The sequence below is a fragment of the Microcaecilia unicolor genome, chromosome 1 (assembly GCF_901765095.1).
Source record: "Microcaecilia unicolor chromosome 1, aMicUni1.1, whole genome shotgun sequence".
Classification (NCBI taxonomy): domain Eukaryota; kingdom Metazoa; phylum Chordata; class Amphibia; order Gymnophiona; family Siphonopidae; genus Microcaecilia; species Microcaecilia unicolor.
Window position 1 is genome coordinate 174002347 of NC_044031.1, and position 17835 is coordinate 174020181.

At 49.1% G+C, this 17835-nt stretch overlaps 1 protein-coding gene across 1 annotated transcript in view; it reads right to left on the bottom strand.

Annotated features, from left to right (window-relative positions):
• The window catches only part of ANKRD28 (ankyrin repeat domain 28), a 435540-nt gene that overhangs the window by 359036 nt on the left and 58669 nt on the right, over window positions 1-17835 (bottom strand). The window contains exon 4 of the mRNA XM_030205533.1: window positions 7637-7707. Within this exon, the coding sequence (XP_030061393.1) occupies window positions 7637-7707 (71 nt within the window). The remainder of the gene's footprint in view (window positions 1-7636; window positions 7708-17835) is intronic.

Sequence of the window (17835 nt, forward strand, 5' to 3'; positions counted from 1 at the left end):
CAGAGATATGGGTGCTAAATTAAAGACCATCATGCTAATGCTTTAAAAAAAGAGAAACAGCCCTTGCATCCCCTCCAGTAGCAGACTTGCTTGTAAATTTGAAATTTGTAGTTCTTGGTTTGCCTGAAACAGCCAACCATCCCCACATGTATAGCACAATAAAAATAAATAAAAGGGGGTGGAGGGGTATCTTTGTACCAGGAGAAGAGAGGTTAAGCTGTTTTATTGTATACATATATAAATATAAAACATGACAGGAACATTTATGGTTATAAGTGAAAATGCATGTATAGGTGAGATCATATCAAGATCAGATGTGTTTATACGTTTTGTACTATGTGTTGATATTGACATTGTAGAATGGCTAAATTTGCTTAATAAAGATTCCTGTTAAAAATAAAAAAAAATAATAAATAAATAAATAAATAATAAATAAATAAAAGAAACAACTAATTTTAACAGGTGTTTTCTATAGACAGGATAGCTAAGGCACACAATCCTCCTATCTGAGAGCTGCATTAATCTCTGAGCTATGGAACTAAAGAGCTGAGAAAGCCAATGTATATGGAAGGGCCACACATGCTCAGAACTTTACACTTTCTAAGCCCTGGGATAGCTGTTCCATTCCTATGACTTGTGATGTCACACACTTGTGTGCCTGATCCATCCTGCTGTTTAAGGAAATCTAAGACATTTACCTGTAGCAGGTGTTCTCCAAGGACAAGCAGGCCATAATTCTCACAATTGGGATATCCCTAGCATCCAGGCTCACTGAAAACAACAAACACTGGTCAATTGGGCCACACAACGGCGAGGACATAAGATTAACCTGAAACTATATTCAAACTGAGTGGGAGGGCAGCCTGGAACAGAATAAAACGGGCCTAGAGAGATGGAGTTGGATTCTAGACCCCAGATTCTGCAACACCGTCTGCCTGAACCAAATGTCGCGCCGGGTATCCTGCTCAAGGTAATAATGAGATGTGAATGGTGTGGACTGAAGACCACAATTGCAGCCTTGCAAATTTCTTCAATGGAAGCTGACCACAAATAGGGCTACTGGACACAACCATGGCTCTGACACTGAGAGGACTTGGCATGGACCTCAGTGTCAGCCCCGGCCTGGGCATAGTGGTAAGGAGATGCAATCCTGCCAAGCCAATTCGAGATAGGGCATTTCCCGATGGCAACCCCTATCCTGTTGGGATCAAAGAAACAAAAAGTTGGACATACTGTCTGTGGGGCCTAATCTACTCCATGTAGTAGGCCAATACTCACTTGCAGTCCAAGATGTGCAAGGTGCTCTTGCCAAGGAATAGGCATGAGGTCGGGGAAAGAATGTTGGAAAGACAATCACCTGAACTCTGCACAACCTTTGGCAGGAACTTAGGGTGTGTGTATGGAGGACTACTCTGTTGTGATGAAACTTAATATAAGGTGCATCCACTACTAGAGCCTGACCTACGAGCTGAAGTAACAGCCCACCAAGACAATGACCTTGCAGGTCAAGAAATTCAGAGGAATTCAGTGGCTCAAAAGGAGCTTTTATCAGCTGAGTAAAAACGACGTTGAGTTCCAATGCACAGGTAAAGGTTTGATAGGGGGGCTTTGACAAAGCAAACCTCACATGAAGCGAACAACTAGAGGCTATCCAGAGATAGGCTTACCCTCTACATAGTAATAAGCACTAATTGAACTGAGATGAACACTTACAGAGTTGGTCTTAAGACCAGAATCAGAAGATATTTATGCAGGGTCTGTGTAGGGCAACAAATGGGATCTAGGGAGATCCACTGAGGAGGTGCCCCATGCTCAGAAGATCTCTTGGCAACGCCCATGTTAAGAGACCTCTCATGCAGTTGCATAACCCTGCTTAGCCTGTCGGCCAGACTGTTTTTGCTCGCCAGATATGTAGCTCAAAAGAACATGCTATGCCAGCGAGCCCAGCGCCACATCCGTACGGCCTCCTGACAGAGGGCATGATCCGTTACCCCATTTGTTGGTGTAATATATTGCAACCGGACAGTGGTGATCCTAGGTCGGCAGACCAAGCTCCTTGAGTGTGAAGCCCCTCCACATGAGCTCCCCAACCCAGGAGAGATGTAGTCGTCATCAGCACTTTTGCAGCTCAGGAATCTGAAATGGAAGTCTACTACTACTACTATATTTAGCATTTCTATAGCGCTACAAGGCATACGCAGTGCTGCACAAACATAGAAGAAAGACAGTCCCTGCTCAAAGAGCTTACAATCTAATAGACAAAAATAAAGTAAGCAATCAAATAATTAATGTGTACACCAGTGTTTCATCCCTCCTCTCAACCACTATGTTATCCAAGTCTGTCAGCGAGACTATCTCTTCCTTTAATGCTATTTTCTCCTCTGCTCTGGATACTTTCACACCTCCCATTCCCCATTCTATAAGGTGTACCAAATCCCAGCTTTAGTTGACCTCCAGATCCACAACCTATGTTCCTGTGCCTTATCTGCTAAACGTGTCTGGCTAAAGTCCCAGGTTCAAATTGGTTTGAATGGGTCCACCACAGAGCAAACAAGCTCTGGGGACACTCGAAGTATATCGTCCAGACTTCCTGTAGCTTGGCACCACTGAGAAGCTAGGGTCCATTGGGCTGATCTCATGTGAAGGCATGTCATGGATGTTACATATACTGTGGACACCATGTGGCCCAACAACCTCAACATCTGCCAAGTCGTGACCTGCTGAGAGGCTAGAACCCGAGAAACCAGGGAGACTAGAGTATCTGCTCTCAGCTTCAGGAGAAAAGCTCAAACTTTCTGTGTATCAAGCAGGGTTCCAATGAATTCCAGTTGTTGAGTAGGGCAGATGAGACTTGGGGTAGTTTAAAATTAATCCTAGCAGCTCTAGCACCTGAACAGTCCTCTGTATGGACTCCCAAGCACTGCCTTCTGATGTGGTCTTCACCAGTCAATCATTGAGATAAGGGAACACATGGACTCCCAGTCTGCATAGTGATGCTGCGACTACCGCTAGACATTTGGTAAATACTCTGAGAGCTGACTTGAGGCCAAAAGGCACATGCAGTACTGGTAGTGATGTGTTTCCCAGCTGAAATCGTAGATACTTCCAAGTGTGCTGGAAGTATCAGGATATGAGAATATGCATGTTTTAAATCCAGAGCATAGCCAATCATTTTCCTGAATCATGAGTAAATGGGTGCCCATGGAAAGCATCCTGAACCTTGACCAGGAATTTGTTCAGGCCCTTATGTCAAGGATGGAACACATCCCCCCCACCCCCACCCACCACATCTTCTTTTGCACAAGTATCTGGAATAGAATCCCTGCCCTTCTTCCCCTGGTGGAATGGGCTCGAGCCGCATGGGCATTCAAATGAATGAGAGTTCTTCTGCAAGTATCTGCTCATCTTGAGAGCTGAAGTAAATGAGCTCTCGGTGGGCAATTTGGAGGTTTCAGACGCCAATTTAGGGCGTATCCAAGCCAGGATATTTGGAGAACGCACCGGTCAGAGGTAATAAGGGGCCACTTTTCATGGAAAAACTTCTGCCTCCCTCCAATTGGCACTTTGACAGCAGTTATGCTCTGCTGGAGCCAGTCTAAAGTTCGTCCTTTGCTTTGACTGGGGAGCAGCAGGGGCCTTATGCGCACACTGTTGATGAGAATGAGAACGCTGAGGTTGAGCCTGAGCAGGCTGGTGAGAGGAGGTGGTATACCGACATCTCCAAGAGTAGTAGGCACCCCTCCTCAACTTGCCAAAAGACCTCCTAGATAAGGAGGTTGATGCAGAAGGCATCCAGTGGGAGAGAGAAGAGATGGTATCAGTACATTTCTTGATTTGTTCAGCAACCGTCTCTCCAAAGAGGTTATCCGTGCAGCATGGGGCATCCGCCAACCTCTGCTGAACCACAGGTTCCAAGTCAGAAATACATAGCCATGAGAATCTGCATTGCTATACTCTGGTCAGAGATCCTGGATGCCTCCTCAAAAGTGTCTTAAGTGCCTGTGGAAAAGAACTCATGGCATGCCTTCTGCTGCTTGGCCAACTGGTATACCAACTCGGCCTGCTCCGGTGGGAGACAGTCAACAAGTCTAGCAACTTGCGCACCAACTCCTGCAAGTACACGCTCATAAAGAGCTGGTAAGACTGTATATGGGACATGAGCATTGAGGTCTGAAACATCTTCCTCCCAAAAGAGACCAAGGTCCTAGCTTCTCTGTCTGGGGGCACTGAAACACAGTCTTTAGAACTCCTGGCTCTTTTGAGGGTGAATTCCACCACCACCATGGAATGATGAGGCAACTAGGGTTTATCAAATCTGGGTGTGCTGTGTCTCCAAGTACATCATGTTGATCTTCTTGGGCAGGACAGGGATACATAGAGGGTCTCCCAATTCCGAACGACAACTTCCTGGAGTACCTCATGGAGAGGGACAGTCACAGCCTCCCTAGGAGGAGACTCGTAGTCCAGGACCTCAAGTATCTTGGCCCTGGGCTCATTCTCCACCCCAGAATGGCCCCAGCAATTTCCTTCACAAAAGAGGGAAAAGAAAGGCTCTCTAGAGATTTTCTCCTTTCCAGTTGATGGGAGGGTTCAGAGGCGATGCTATAAGACTCATCTTCCGAAAAGTACCTTGGATCTTCCTCTGACTCTCGTGAGCGCTCCTCATCAGTGTCAGACAACAACTCCTCATGGGAGGGTTGAGTCTGCTTTGACTTAGAGGAGCCATGTCCTCGAGAGGGGCGTCAAGGAGTCAGCTCCCGCCTCGACTCCAGCAAAGCTTCCTCCACCAATTTTGAGGGGGGGTACCGGGCTTGTGTGGCAGTCGACACCGGAGCCGCAGGCAACACCGGCATCGGAGGCCACACCGTAGGCTGAGCGTTATGTGGGGCCGCAATGGGCGACAGGGTAGGCGTAAGCACACCTGATGCTGACACACACTGTTGCAAGAGGCCATCCAGCAGCTCAGGAAGCAAGGCCCAGATACGCTCATCGAGGGCCGACACCGGGAAAGACTGGGGTGTCGACTCAGAGACAGGCTGCAGAACTGATGGGGCCAAGACAGGAGGTGGGTCCTGGCTGCTAGGAGACCGACGCATCGGCACCTCCTGGACAGAGGCGGAGCAATCCTCCCAGCTTTGACACTTTTTGGGTGCCGAATCCCTCGACAACGCAGAGCTCCCATCACTGCGCATCGAGGATGACAGATGCTGATGCTTCTTGGCCTTCACCCAAAGCTCAGCATCAAGGCTCCTCGGTGCCGACAAGGACAACGTTGAATCCTCACTTCACCTCGGGGTTGGGTCTGATCCTGGACGATCCCGGGGGACCCTGCCCAGCAGTCAGTGTTGAGACAGGTGGAGACCCACTCGACACACTGCTGCCTCCAGTGTCCATGGGTCTCATAGCAGCCATACGGACCGATACTTCCAATGCCAGTGCAGCCCTTGAACTTGATGCCGATATTGAGGAATATGAACTGGCTCCAAACGAAGACCGAGGACAAAGTTAGCAGGGCTATGGTCGGGCCATAAACAATGAAGTCACCAAAAATGGGAGTCTGCTAGAGATGGTCCGACTGCACTGGGGACAGTGCTTAAAGCCACTGGGAACTTTAGTGAACATGAACAGAAAAACTTCCACAGCCAAATCGAAAGACACAACAGTGCCTGAAAAAAGGGCCAAGGCACCAGAAAAAGGCAAGGGAAAACCCAGTTAAACGTGGCCTAAGACATGGAATTTAAAGGAAACTTAAAACGTGGAAAAAAAGAAAACTAAGAATCTACGGGGAGAAAATAAAATGGAAACCAGAGCATGGGCACACCGAAAAAAGGCAAAAAGACGCACCGAGAGGCACTAAAAAAAGCTCTTTTCAGACTAGGAATGAAGAGGTGCCACAGTAGCTTCTCCTCACCGCAGTTGAAAACAACTACATAGTAAACATAGTAGATGATGGCAGAAAAAGACCTGCACGGTCCATCCAGTCTGCCCAAGAAGATAAATTCATATGTGCTACTTTTTTATTTGTACTGTCCTCTTCAGTGCACAGATCGTATAAGTCTGCCCAGCACTATCCCCGCCTCCCAACTACCAGTCCCACCTCCCACCACCAGCTCTGGTACAGACCGTTTAAGTCTGCCAGCACTAACCCTGCCTCCCACCTCCAGCTCTGGCACAGACCGTATAAATCTGCCCAGCACTATCCCCGCCGCCCAACCACCAGCCCCGGCACAGACTGTATAAGTCTACCCAGCACTAGTCCCGCCTCCCAACCACCAGCTTTGCCACCCATTCTAGGCTAAGCTCCTGAGGATCCCTTCCTTCTGCACAGGATTCCTTTATGTTTATCCCACGCATGTTTGAATTCCGTTACCGTTTTCATCTCCACCACCTCCCGCGGGAGGGCATTCCAAGCATCCACCACCCTCTCTGTGAAAAAATACTTCCTGACATTCTTCTTGAGTCTGTCCCCCTTCAATCTCATTTCATGCCCTCTCGTTCTACCGCCTTCCCATCTCCGGAAAAGGTTTGTTTGCGGAATAATACCTTTCAAATATTTGAACGTCTGTATCATATCACCCCTGTTTCTTCTTTCCTCCAGGGTATACATGTTCAGGTGCGCAAGTCTCTCCTCATACGTCTTGTAACGCAAATCCCATACCATCCTCGTAGCTTTTCTTTGCACCGCTTCAATTCTTTTTACATCCTTAGCAAGATAAGGCCTCCAAAACTGAACACAATACTCCAGTGGGGCCTCACCAACGACTTGTACAGGGGCATCAACACCTCTTTTCTTCTGCTGGTCACACCTCTCTCTATACAGCCTAGTAACCTTCTAGCTACGGCCACCGCCTTGTCACACTGTTTCATCACCTTCAGATCCTCAGATACTATGACCCCAAGATCCCTCTCCCCATCCGTACCTAGCAGACTCTCACCACCTAACACATACGCCTCTCTTGGATTTCTACTGCGCTCTCACGGTCAGCAGGAAGGCACTCACACATGCATGGTACAGCAACTCTCGTGCTCCACAAAACTCTGTTTTAGCTTGTCACAAGCTCCACACTGGGCAATGAGGGATCACGTTACCCAACTGTGAGAATTATGGCCTGCTTGTCCTCGGAGAAACATCTGTTACATGTAATAATGACTAAGATTCTATTTAGATAGATGACGGAGAAATAGAGGAGATAGAGATTAATTTTCTTATTCTATTGAACAAATGGAATCTCAGAAAATGAACAAGTTTTCTTACATATTAACCCCTCTATTTACCAAGCCGCGCTGCAACCCCGACACAGTCCATTGAACGTGAAAGGGCTGTGTCGGCACTAGAGCAAAGCAGCTGCTAGCTGTGGCTTAGCAAACGGGGGGTAAATATATTAAAAACAATAGTTGCCTGGGGATTTTGTTGTGCTCTTCAAAATTCAGTCCACAAATCAGAATTAATTCTGCTGTGTGTCATAAAGGGGAACTTCAGGATTTTAAAATCTTAGATCCAAAAATAAAAAAAATAAACTGGAATTTAAAGATTTCTAAAGAATACTTTTCTTTCTGTTTAATATAGGAAGGATGGCCCATACTATCCACTTCATAGGGTCTTATCTGTATAAATCATTTATAATATATTTAATACCTCACTGCAAGATGCAACCGCTCTGTGCAAAGGCGTCAACCATTTGCTGTCTTTGGCATTAACTCTAGCTCCTAAAAAAAAAAAATTAATAAAAATTATTATTTTTTAATAAAAACATAACCAAAGGTACCAATTGCAACCAATAAGATTTACATCAGGCATTAAGATCTGCTCATTAGAAATATAATATCAAAATAAAATAGAAGTGTTGGTAAAAAAAATGCAGTCATCCTGGCACTCTGCACCTCACTAGTGGCGTAGAACCAGGATATATTCTCTGCTAAATTGTACTGATACACACAGTTCTGAAGCCTTATTCCACTGTAGTGGACTTTAGCCAATCATACAATTACTAACACATAACTAGGAATCACGCTGATTTGAAAACACATGTACCTTGGAAATAATGGGGCAGAGAGAACAGAGGGAGACATGGGGCATAAAACAGATATGAAGGGACAAATGTAAAGTGCAGGGGAAAGGATCAAGAAAACAGATACACCCCAGGGAACTATATGTGTTCTTCCCCCATGCTTTCATTATTTCCTCCCCCCCCCCCCCCCCCCCAATCTCCATGTTCTTCCCTCTCCCCCAGCATCTGCTCCCTACCTCCTGCACCCCAACCAGAGTTGCCAACTGGCTCCAGATTTGCCCAACAGGCTGATTCAATTCAAAGTTTATTCCATTGCATACAAAGACTTGTAATTCTGATTTTCTAAATATAATACCTAAGCAGAACAGGCCCATGCATGCAAAGGAATAAATCTAAGAAAAAAATAATTCTCCTTTTTGGAGAACCCTCAATACCAGCAGAAGTTTCAGTCTACTTCAATGCCTGCAGCCCCGACTGCAGACTACACTTCCCTCAAGCCCTCAGCCCCTGCTCTCCCACCAGCAGTAGGCTCAGCCCCTCTCAGACTTCCTCCCCTCCCTGGAAACAGTCTGCATCTCTGAACTCCCCAGCATTCTGAACCTCCCTCAACCACCCACCTTCCCCCAATGAGCAGTCCCCATTGTCTCTCAACCCCTTGTGGCACACTGCCTTCACCTGACTAGCACCACTACTACTACTACAAATCATTTCTATCGCGCTACCAGTCATACGCAGCGCTTCACAACTGAACATGAAGAAAAGACAGTCCCTGGTCAAAAGAGCTTACAATCTAAGTCAAGACAGAGAGACAGGACAAATAAGAGATAAGGGTTAGGACAGACAGATAGGACACATAGGGAAAGGGGACTATTGAAGAGAGGAAGGTTACGAACAAGTGACAAGTTAGGAGTCAAAAGCAGTATCAAACAGATAGGCCCTTAGCCCGGATTTGAAGGCAACCAGGGATGGAGCTTGACGTAACGACTCAGGAAGTCTATTCCAAGCATAAGGTGTGGCAAGATAAAAGGAACGGAGTTAGCGATGGAGGAGAAGGGTGCAGTTAGGAGAGATTTACCTAGTGAACGGAGTTACTGGGAAGGAGTACCCAAACTACCATCAGCCTAAGCCTCTTTCAAACCCTTGCACCTAAAAGCAAGCTGTTTCCCTACCAGCAAGTCAGTCAGTCACCAGTTGCTCTTAGAAAGAGATCTGTTTTCCTCTCTTCTCCCCCACCACCCCCCAACCCAGTCAGTCACTATTTGTACAACAGGCACCACCCCACAAACCTCTGCTTCCAGTTGGGGACCTTCTTGAGGCCTAGTCACTGTGAGGGGAACAGCTGCATGTAAGAGGCTGAATCAGTAAGCTCTATCCTAAAGCACTATGGCCCTAATTCCTCCTGGCTTTTCTTGGGAAATGGGGCCTGACAGTTAAATTTGTCAACCATAAGCGGTCAGCGACTCAGCTGTTTGAGGAGGCTAAGGTGGGACGGGGCTAGTTAAAATCCTTATGGCAGGGGCAACACCTATGTCAGAGCAATAAGGGGGCAGTGGGAGCACTTTGAACACAGCAGTGAAGGGCCCCTTCACTGTCTCTGGTGCATGTGCGTCAGCTACCTACCCCAATATCTCTTACAAAAGTACACAAGTACATAAGTATTGCCATACTGGGACAGACCAAGGTCCATCAAGCCCAGCATCCTGTCTGAAGTAAATACAAGCTAGGCACTAAGTCAGCCCTAGTTCCCCATCCAGCATCTTCTCACTGACCATGTCATGTTCAGCAATACTGTAACAAATCTTGCAGTTACTAGCAACCATAAAATGATTCACCTATTTTTTTGGGAAGTTGTCAAATGGCCCACCAGGCTTCAAATCTGCCGGCCTTTAGTTTATTATTGAGCTACTATAGTGGGATATACTGCCCATTACTTGTTTGTATGTGCAAGGCCTGCATTGCCTACCTGTAGCCTATGAACCAAACGGTGACTAGGCCAGGAACCATCTTTTTAGGATAATACTGTCATGGTAGTTACAAAACTCCTGCAGCATTGGGCTGACATTCCAAAGAACATTTGCGCTTTCTCTCTCTGGTGTGAAATCTAAAATGATATTTACACTGACACTGGCATGTGATAATATTTGGTGACCATCTCTTGTAAGGCGCCAGCAGTACCAGCTCTGATAAGGAGGGCCATCACCAAGGCCAGGGGCCTCATTATAATCATCTATAGGACAAGCATTCCAGTGCCAAGCTAATGACAATTACTATCTGGTTAGCTCAGTGATCCTAGCAGACCAAAGCTTACTATGCAGTCCTTTGCCCAGGTAATCCAATCAGAGAACTGTTATGCGTATGATATGATGTGCACTATACGAGGGACACAGACTGAGAGACTGAGGGTTAGTCTACAGAGACACAAGAGATACACAAGCAGTTAGCCTGTTAGACAGAGACACAAGACACCTTTCTCTAATGGGGTGTTATTTCACTAGCCAACATGTAGTCCCCTGAATACCACTGAGGAGCTGAAGCCCTCAATGCTCATAAAGGAACTGAGCTGTAAGTATGTGCCATACCGAGTAAGAATCAGTACTGGATAGAGCGAATGCTACATACCTGTAGAAGGTATTCTCCGAGGACAGCAGGCTGATTGTTCTCACTGATGGGTGACGTCCACGGCAGCCCCTCCAATCGGAACTTCACTAGCAAAGGCCTTTGCTAGCGCATGCGCGGCCGTCTTCCCGCCCGAACCGGCTCGTGTTCGTCAGTCCCATATTAGCAAGACAAAGACAAGGGAAGACACAACTCCAAAGGGGAGGCGGGCGGGTTTGTGAGAACAATCAGCCTGCTTTCCTCGGAGAATACCTTCTACAGGTATGTAGCATTCGCTTTCTCCGAGGACAAGCAGACTGCTTGTTCTCACTGATGGGGTATCCCTAGCCCCAGGCTCACTCAAAACATCAAACCTGGTCAATTGGGCCTCGCAACAGCGAGGACATAACTGAGATTGACCTAACAACTTATCCAACTAACTGAGAGTGTAGCCTGGAACAGAACAAAAATTGGGTCTAGGGGGGTGGAGTTGGATTCTAAACCCCGAACAGATTCTGAAGCACTGACTGCCCGAACCAACTGTCGCGTCGGGTATCCTGCTGCAGGCAGTAATGCGATGTGAATGTTGTGGGCAGATGACCACGTCGCATGCTTTGCAAATCTCTTCAATAGTGGCTGACTTCAAAATGGGCCACTGACGCTACCATGGCTCTAACATTATGAGCCGTGACATGACCCTCAAGAGCCAGCCCACCTGGGCGTAAGTGAAGGAAATGCAATTACTAGCCAATTAGAAATGGTGCGTTTCCCCACAGCCACTCCCCTCCTATTCGGATCAAAAGAACAAACAATTGGGCGGACTGTCTGTTGGGCTGTGTCCGCTCCAGATAGAAGGCCAATGCTCTCTTGCAGTCCAATGTGTGCAGCTGACGTTCAGCAGGGCAGGAATGAGACGGGGAAAGAATGTTGCAAGACAATTGACTGGTTCAGATGGAACTCCGACACTACCTTCGGCAAGAGCTTAGGGTGAGTGCGGAGGACTACTCTGTTATGATGAAATTTGGTGTAAGGGGCCTGGGCTACCAGGGCCTGAAGCTCACTGACTCTACGAGCTGAAGTAACTGCCACCAAGAAAATGACCTTCCAGGTAAGTACTTCAGATGGCATGAATTCAGTGCTCAAAAGGAGGTTTCATCAGCTGGGTGAGAACGACATTGAGATCCCATGACACTGTAGGAGGCTTGACGGGGGGCTTTGACAAAAGCAAACCTCTCATGAAGCGAACACTAAAGGCTGTCCTGAGATCGGCTTACCTTCCACACGGTAATGTATGCACTGATAGCGCTAAGGTGAACCCTTTAGAGTTGGTCTTGAGACCAGACTCAGACAAGTGCAGAAGGTATTCAAGCAGGGTCTGTCTGTGTAGAACAGGAGCGAGGATCTAAGGCCTTGCTGTCACACCAGACGGCAAACCGCCTCCATAAAAAGAAGTAACTCCTCTTAGTGGAATCTTTTCTGGAAGCAAGCAGACATAGGAGACACTCTCCGACAGACCTAAAGAGGCAAAGTCCTACGCTCTCAACATCCAGGCCGTGGAGAGCCAGAGACTGGAGGTTGGGATGCAGAAGCGCCCCTTCGTTCTGGGTGATGAGGGTCGGAAAACACTCCAATCTCCACCGGTTCTTCGGAAGACAACTGCAGAAGGAGAGGGAACCAGATCTGACGCGGCCAAAAAGGAGCAATCAGAATCATGGTGCCTCGCCTTGCTTGAGTTTCAACAAAGTCTTCCCCACCAGAGGTATGGGAGGATAAGCATACAGCAGGCCATCCCCCCAATCCAGGAGGAAGGCATCCGATGCCAGTCTGCCGGAGGCCTGAAGTCTGGAACAGAACTGAGGGACCTTGTGGTTGGCTCGAGATGCAAAGAGATCTACCAAGGGGGTGCCCCACACCTGAAGATCTGGCCACTACTCTGGAGTTGAGCGACCACTCGTGAGGTTGCATAATCCCTGCTCAACCTGTCGACCAGACTGTTTACGTCTGCCAGATATGTGGCTTGGAGAAACATGCCGTGACGGCGAGCCCACAGCCACATGCTGACTGCCTCCTGACACAGGGGGCGAGATCCGGTGCCCCCCTGCTTGTTGATGTAATACATGGCAACCTGGTTGTCTGTCTGAATTTGGATAATTTGGTGGGACAGCCGATCTCTGAAAGCCTTCAGAGCGTTCCAGACTGCTCGTAACTCCAGGAGATTTATCTGCAGATCGTGTTCCTGGAGGTACCAGCTTCCCTGGGTGTGAAGCCCATCGACATGAGCTCCCCACCCCAGGAGAGACGCATCCGTAGTCAGCACCTTTTGTGGCTGGGAATTTGGAAAGGGCGTCCCAGAGTCAAATTGGACTAAATCGTCCACTAATACAGGGATTTGAGAAAACTCGTGGACAGGTGGAACACGTCTTCTAGATCCCCAGCAGCTTGAAACCACTGGGAAGCTAGGGTCCATTGAGCAGATCGCATGTGAAGACGAGCCATGGAAGGTCACATGAACTGTGGAGGCCATGTGGCCAAGCAATCTCAACATCTGCCGAGCTGTGATCTGCTGAGACGCTCGTACCCGGGAGACGAGGGACAACAGATTGTTGGCCCTTGTCTCCGGAAGATAGGCACGAGCCGTCCGAGAATCCAGCAGAGCTCCTATGAATTCGAGTCTCTGTACTGGGGAGGAAGATGGGACTTTGGATAATTTATCACAAACACCAGTAGCTCCATGAGTTCGAATAGTCATCTGCATGGAATGTAGAGCTCCTGCCTCGGATGTGTTCTTCACCAGCCAATCGTCGAGATAAGGGAACACATGCACTCCCAGCCTGCGAAGCGCTGCTGCTACTACAGCCAGGCACTTCGTGAACACCCTGGGCGCGGAGGCGAGCCCAAAGGGTAGCACACAGTACTGGAAGTGACGTGTGCCCCAGCTGAAATCGCAGATACTGCCTGTGAGCTGGCAATATTCGGGATGTGTGTGTAGGCATCCTTCAAGTCTAGAGAGCATAGCCAATCGTTTTCCGAATCATGGGAAGAAGGGTGCCCAGGGAAGCACCCTGAACTTTTCCTTCACCAGATATTTGTTCAGGGCCCTTAGGTCTAGGATGGGACGCATCCCCCCTGTTTTTCTTTTCCACAAGGAAGTACCTGGAATAGAATCCCAGCCCTTTTTGCCCGGATGGCACGGGCTTCGACCGCATTGGCGCTGAGAAGGGCGAGAGTTCCTCTGCCAGTACCTGCTTGTGTTGTGAAGCTGTAGGACTGAGCTCCGGTGGGCAATTTGGAGGCTTTGAGGCCAAATTGGAGGGTGTATCCTTGCCGGACTATTTGAAGAACCCACCGGTCGGAGGTTATAAGAGGCCACCTTTGGTGAAAACTTTCAACCTCCCCCCGACCGGCAGATCGCCTGGCACAGACACGTTGATGTCTTTGAGCAGGGACTGTCTTTCTTCTATGTTTGTGCAGCGCTGCGTATGCTTTGTAGCGCTATAGAAATGCTAAATAGTAGTAGTAGTAGGCTATGCTCTGCTGGAGCCAGTCAAAAGCTCGTCCCCTGCTTTGCTGGGGAGCCGTGGGGCCTTGCTGAGGCGCACACTGCTGACGAGAGCGAGCGCGCTGGGGCTTAGCCTGGGCCGCAGGCTGTCGAGGAGGATTGTACCTACGCGTACCAGAAGAGTAGGGAACAGCCCTCCTTCCCCCATAAAAACGTGTACCTGAGGAGGTAGATGCTGAAGGCTGCCGGCGGGAGAACTTGTCGAAAGTGGTATCCCGCTGGTGGAGCTGTTCTACCACCTGTTCGACTTTCTCTCCAAAAATGTTGTCCGCTCGGCAAGGGGAGTCCGCAATCCGGCTGCTGGATCCTATCTCCAGGTTGGAGGCATGCAGCCATGAGAGTCTGCGCATCACCACCCTTGAGCAGCGGCCCTGGACGCAACATCAAAGGTATCATATACCCCTCTGGCCAGGAATTTTCTGCCTGACCACCTCCTGAAACGGCTTGGCTTCCTCCGCAGGGAGCTTGTCCACCAAGCCCGCCAACTGCCGCACAATGTTCCGCATATGGATGCTCGTGTAGAGCTGGTAGGACTGAATCTTGGCCACGAGCATAGAAGAATGGTAGGCCTTCCTCCCAAAGGAGTCTAAGGTTCTAGAGTCCTTGCCCGGGGGCGCCGAAGCATGCTCCCTAGAACTCTTAGCCTTCTTTAGGGCCAGATCCACCACACCAGAGTCGTGAGGCAACTGAGTGCGCATCAGCTCTGGGTCCCCATGGATCCGATACTGGATTCGATCTTCTTGGGAATGTGGGGATTAGTTAGAGGCTTGGTCCAGTTCGCCAGCAATGTCTTTTTTAGGACATGATGCATGGGTACTGTGGACGCTTCCTTAGGTGGAGAAGGATAGTCCAAGAGCTCAAACATTTCAGCCCTGGCTCATCCTCCACAACCACCGGGAAGGGGATGGCCGTAGACATCTCCCGGACAAAGGCCGCGAAAGACAGACTCTCGGGAGGAGAAAGCTGCCTTTCAGGGGAGGGAGTGGGATCAGAAGGAAGGCCATCAGACTCCTCGTCAGAGAAATATCTGATGTCCTCCTCCTCCTCCCACGAGGCCTCACCATCGGTATCAGACACAAGTTCACGAACCTGTGTCTGAAGCCGTGGCCCGACTCAACTCCGTGGAAAACACGGCCACCGGTAGGGAGCGTCGAGAGGTAGACTCCCTCGCCAGCACCGGCAAAGCTCCCTCCACCGACGTCGTCGGGGAGTCTTCCTGGGAGGCGGCTGCAGCCGGTACCCGCAAGCTGGTACCGATGTCGGAGACCTCACCCCGGGCAAAGGGCCAGCCGGCGCCTCACTCGACTGTACCGTGGCGCAGGCACCCCCGGTACTGGAGGGGAAGGGCGCAACAGCTCTCCCAGGATCTCTAGGAGAACGGCCCGGAGACTCTCGTGCAGAGCGGCTGGGAGAAAGACATGGAAGCCGATGCAGGCGTCGAGGTCAGAGTCTGTTCCGGGCATGGAGGCGGTTCCGGGCTGTCCAAGGTGGAGCGCATCGACACCTCCTGAACAGAGGGTGAGCGGTCCTCCCGGTGCCGATGCCTACTGGGTGCCGACTCCCTCGGTGACCCAGAGCTCTCGGTACCGATGCGGGAAGGAGACCGGTGTCGATGCTTCTTTGATTTCTTCAAACGAAGCATGTCACCGGAGCTTCCCGGTACCGACGAGGAGGACGTAGATCCAACCATCTCTTCCTCGGGGCAGAGGCCGAAGAAGGTCGGTCTCAGGGGGGCTGTACCGCAGGAGCCCTCAGGGCAGGAGGAGACCCACCCGAAGGCTCACCGCCACCAGCAGGGGAATGGACATCCCTCACCTGCACTCCAGTCGAAGCACCACCGTCCGACGACATCAGCAACAGCGGAGGTCCCGGTACCACCGACGCCGAAGCAGCCTTCCGATGTCTCGGTACTGACGATGCAGAGGGTCGAAACCTCGATGCCGTCGATGCCGAGGTCGAAGACCTTCGATGCTGTCGTTTGTCGATGCACTCGATGCCTCCGGTGCTGTTGTGACGAAGAGCCCGAGAATAACACGTTCCACTGGGCCAATCTCGCTACCTGAGTCCTCTTCTGTAAAAGAGCACAAAGACTACAGGCCTGGGGTGGTGCCCAGCCCCCAGACACTGAAGACACGAAGCGTGCCTATCAGTGAGCGAGATACCCGGGCGCACTGGGTGCACTTCTTGAAGCCGCTGGGAGCTTGATGACATGGCGAAAAATCACGCCAGCGAAATCAAAATTCGCGATGGTGACGAAGGGCACCAAAAATAAGGGAGAGAGAAAAAACCCGTACGAGGCCACAAAAAAGGCCTACCCCGAAAGCGAAAGGAAAACTTACGCCGGGGAACAAACTGGACACACGGGAAGGGACAAAGGACCAAGGTCTCTCTCTTTTTTTTTTTTTTTTTTTTAGCGAAATCGCGAAGACGCGCGAGGGTCAACTTGAGGGGCACGAAACGGCGGCAAAACACGACCGTCCCGAGCGCGGACAAAGAAGACTGACGAACACGAGCCGGTTCGGGCAGGAGAGACGGCCGGCGCATGCGCGGTGCGCATGGGCGCACGAGAGCTAGCAAAGGCCTTTGCTAGTGAAGTTTCCGATTGGAGGGGCTGCCGTGGACGTCACCCATCAGTGAGAACAAGCAGCCTGCTTGTCCTCGGAGAACATAGTTTCAACTATGGACAGCTCTAGAGAAGAGCTGTGTGCATTCCAGCTTTATTGCTGATAGCCTGCCACAATGAACAGAGATTGAGGACGCAGTCGAGCAGGTAGCCTACCTACACGGCTCTGTCCAGGAGCTGGCTAAGAAACTTCATCTTGGAGTCCAAGAGGGAAAGGAGAGATCTGCCACAAAGAAGGAGCGAAATGACTTTTCAGGTAGCCTACAGGGTGAAGTCAGTTATCCTTCCTATAGTCTGGGGCAATATAGAAAGCATTGCAAGTTCCAAGCAAGTCCAGATCTTTTGGCAAGAGGTCTTAGGTTAGTACTAGTAGTTATGTCTTAGGAATAGTTATTAGTTGCACTGATATAATTACCTTACTGTTCTACCATAAAAGTGATACGTCTTGCTGCTATGTTTTGCTAACCGCTTTGCCATACTAATATCTCTATCCTTCTTCATTATATAGATATATTTTTTTTATATATTACCAATAAATTGTAATACATTTCCAAAGTGTGGAATTCTTCTCTCATACTGCCAGCAAAACCTTTGTGAGAACCCTTTTTCTTTGTTTTGGGACCACTTTAGAGCAAAATCATACTCCAAGACAAGCTACAAATGCTACCAGAGTAATTATTATCTGATTAGCTTATTAGCTAATCACTTTATTAGCCCTACAAACATGTTTGGGTTATGTATTGCCTATATCAGTTGTACCTAATGGTTAGAGCACCAGACTGAGAACCAGGATAGCTAGAGTTCAAATCCTACTGCCAATTAAACAAGTCACTTAACTCTCCATTACCTCAGATACAGACAGACTGTAAACCCTCCAAGAACAGGAAAATGCCTACTATACGTTAATATAACCTTCAGGTACTACTGTGAAAAGTCTGAGCTAAATTCGAATCCAAAATCCAGTACCAGGTATACTACAAAATAAAACCTTATAAAAGTCACTCAGGACTTGTAGAGCAACTGTACCATACCATAATGCACTAACTTCC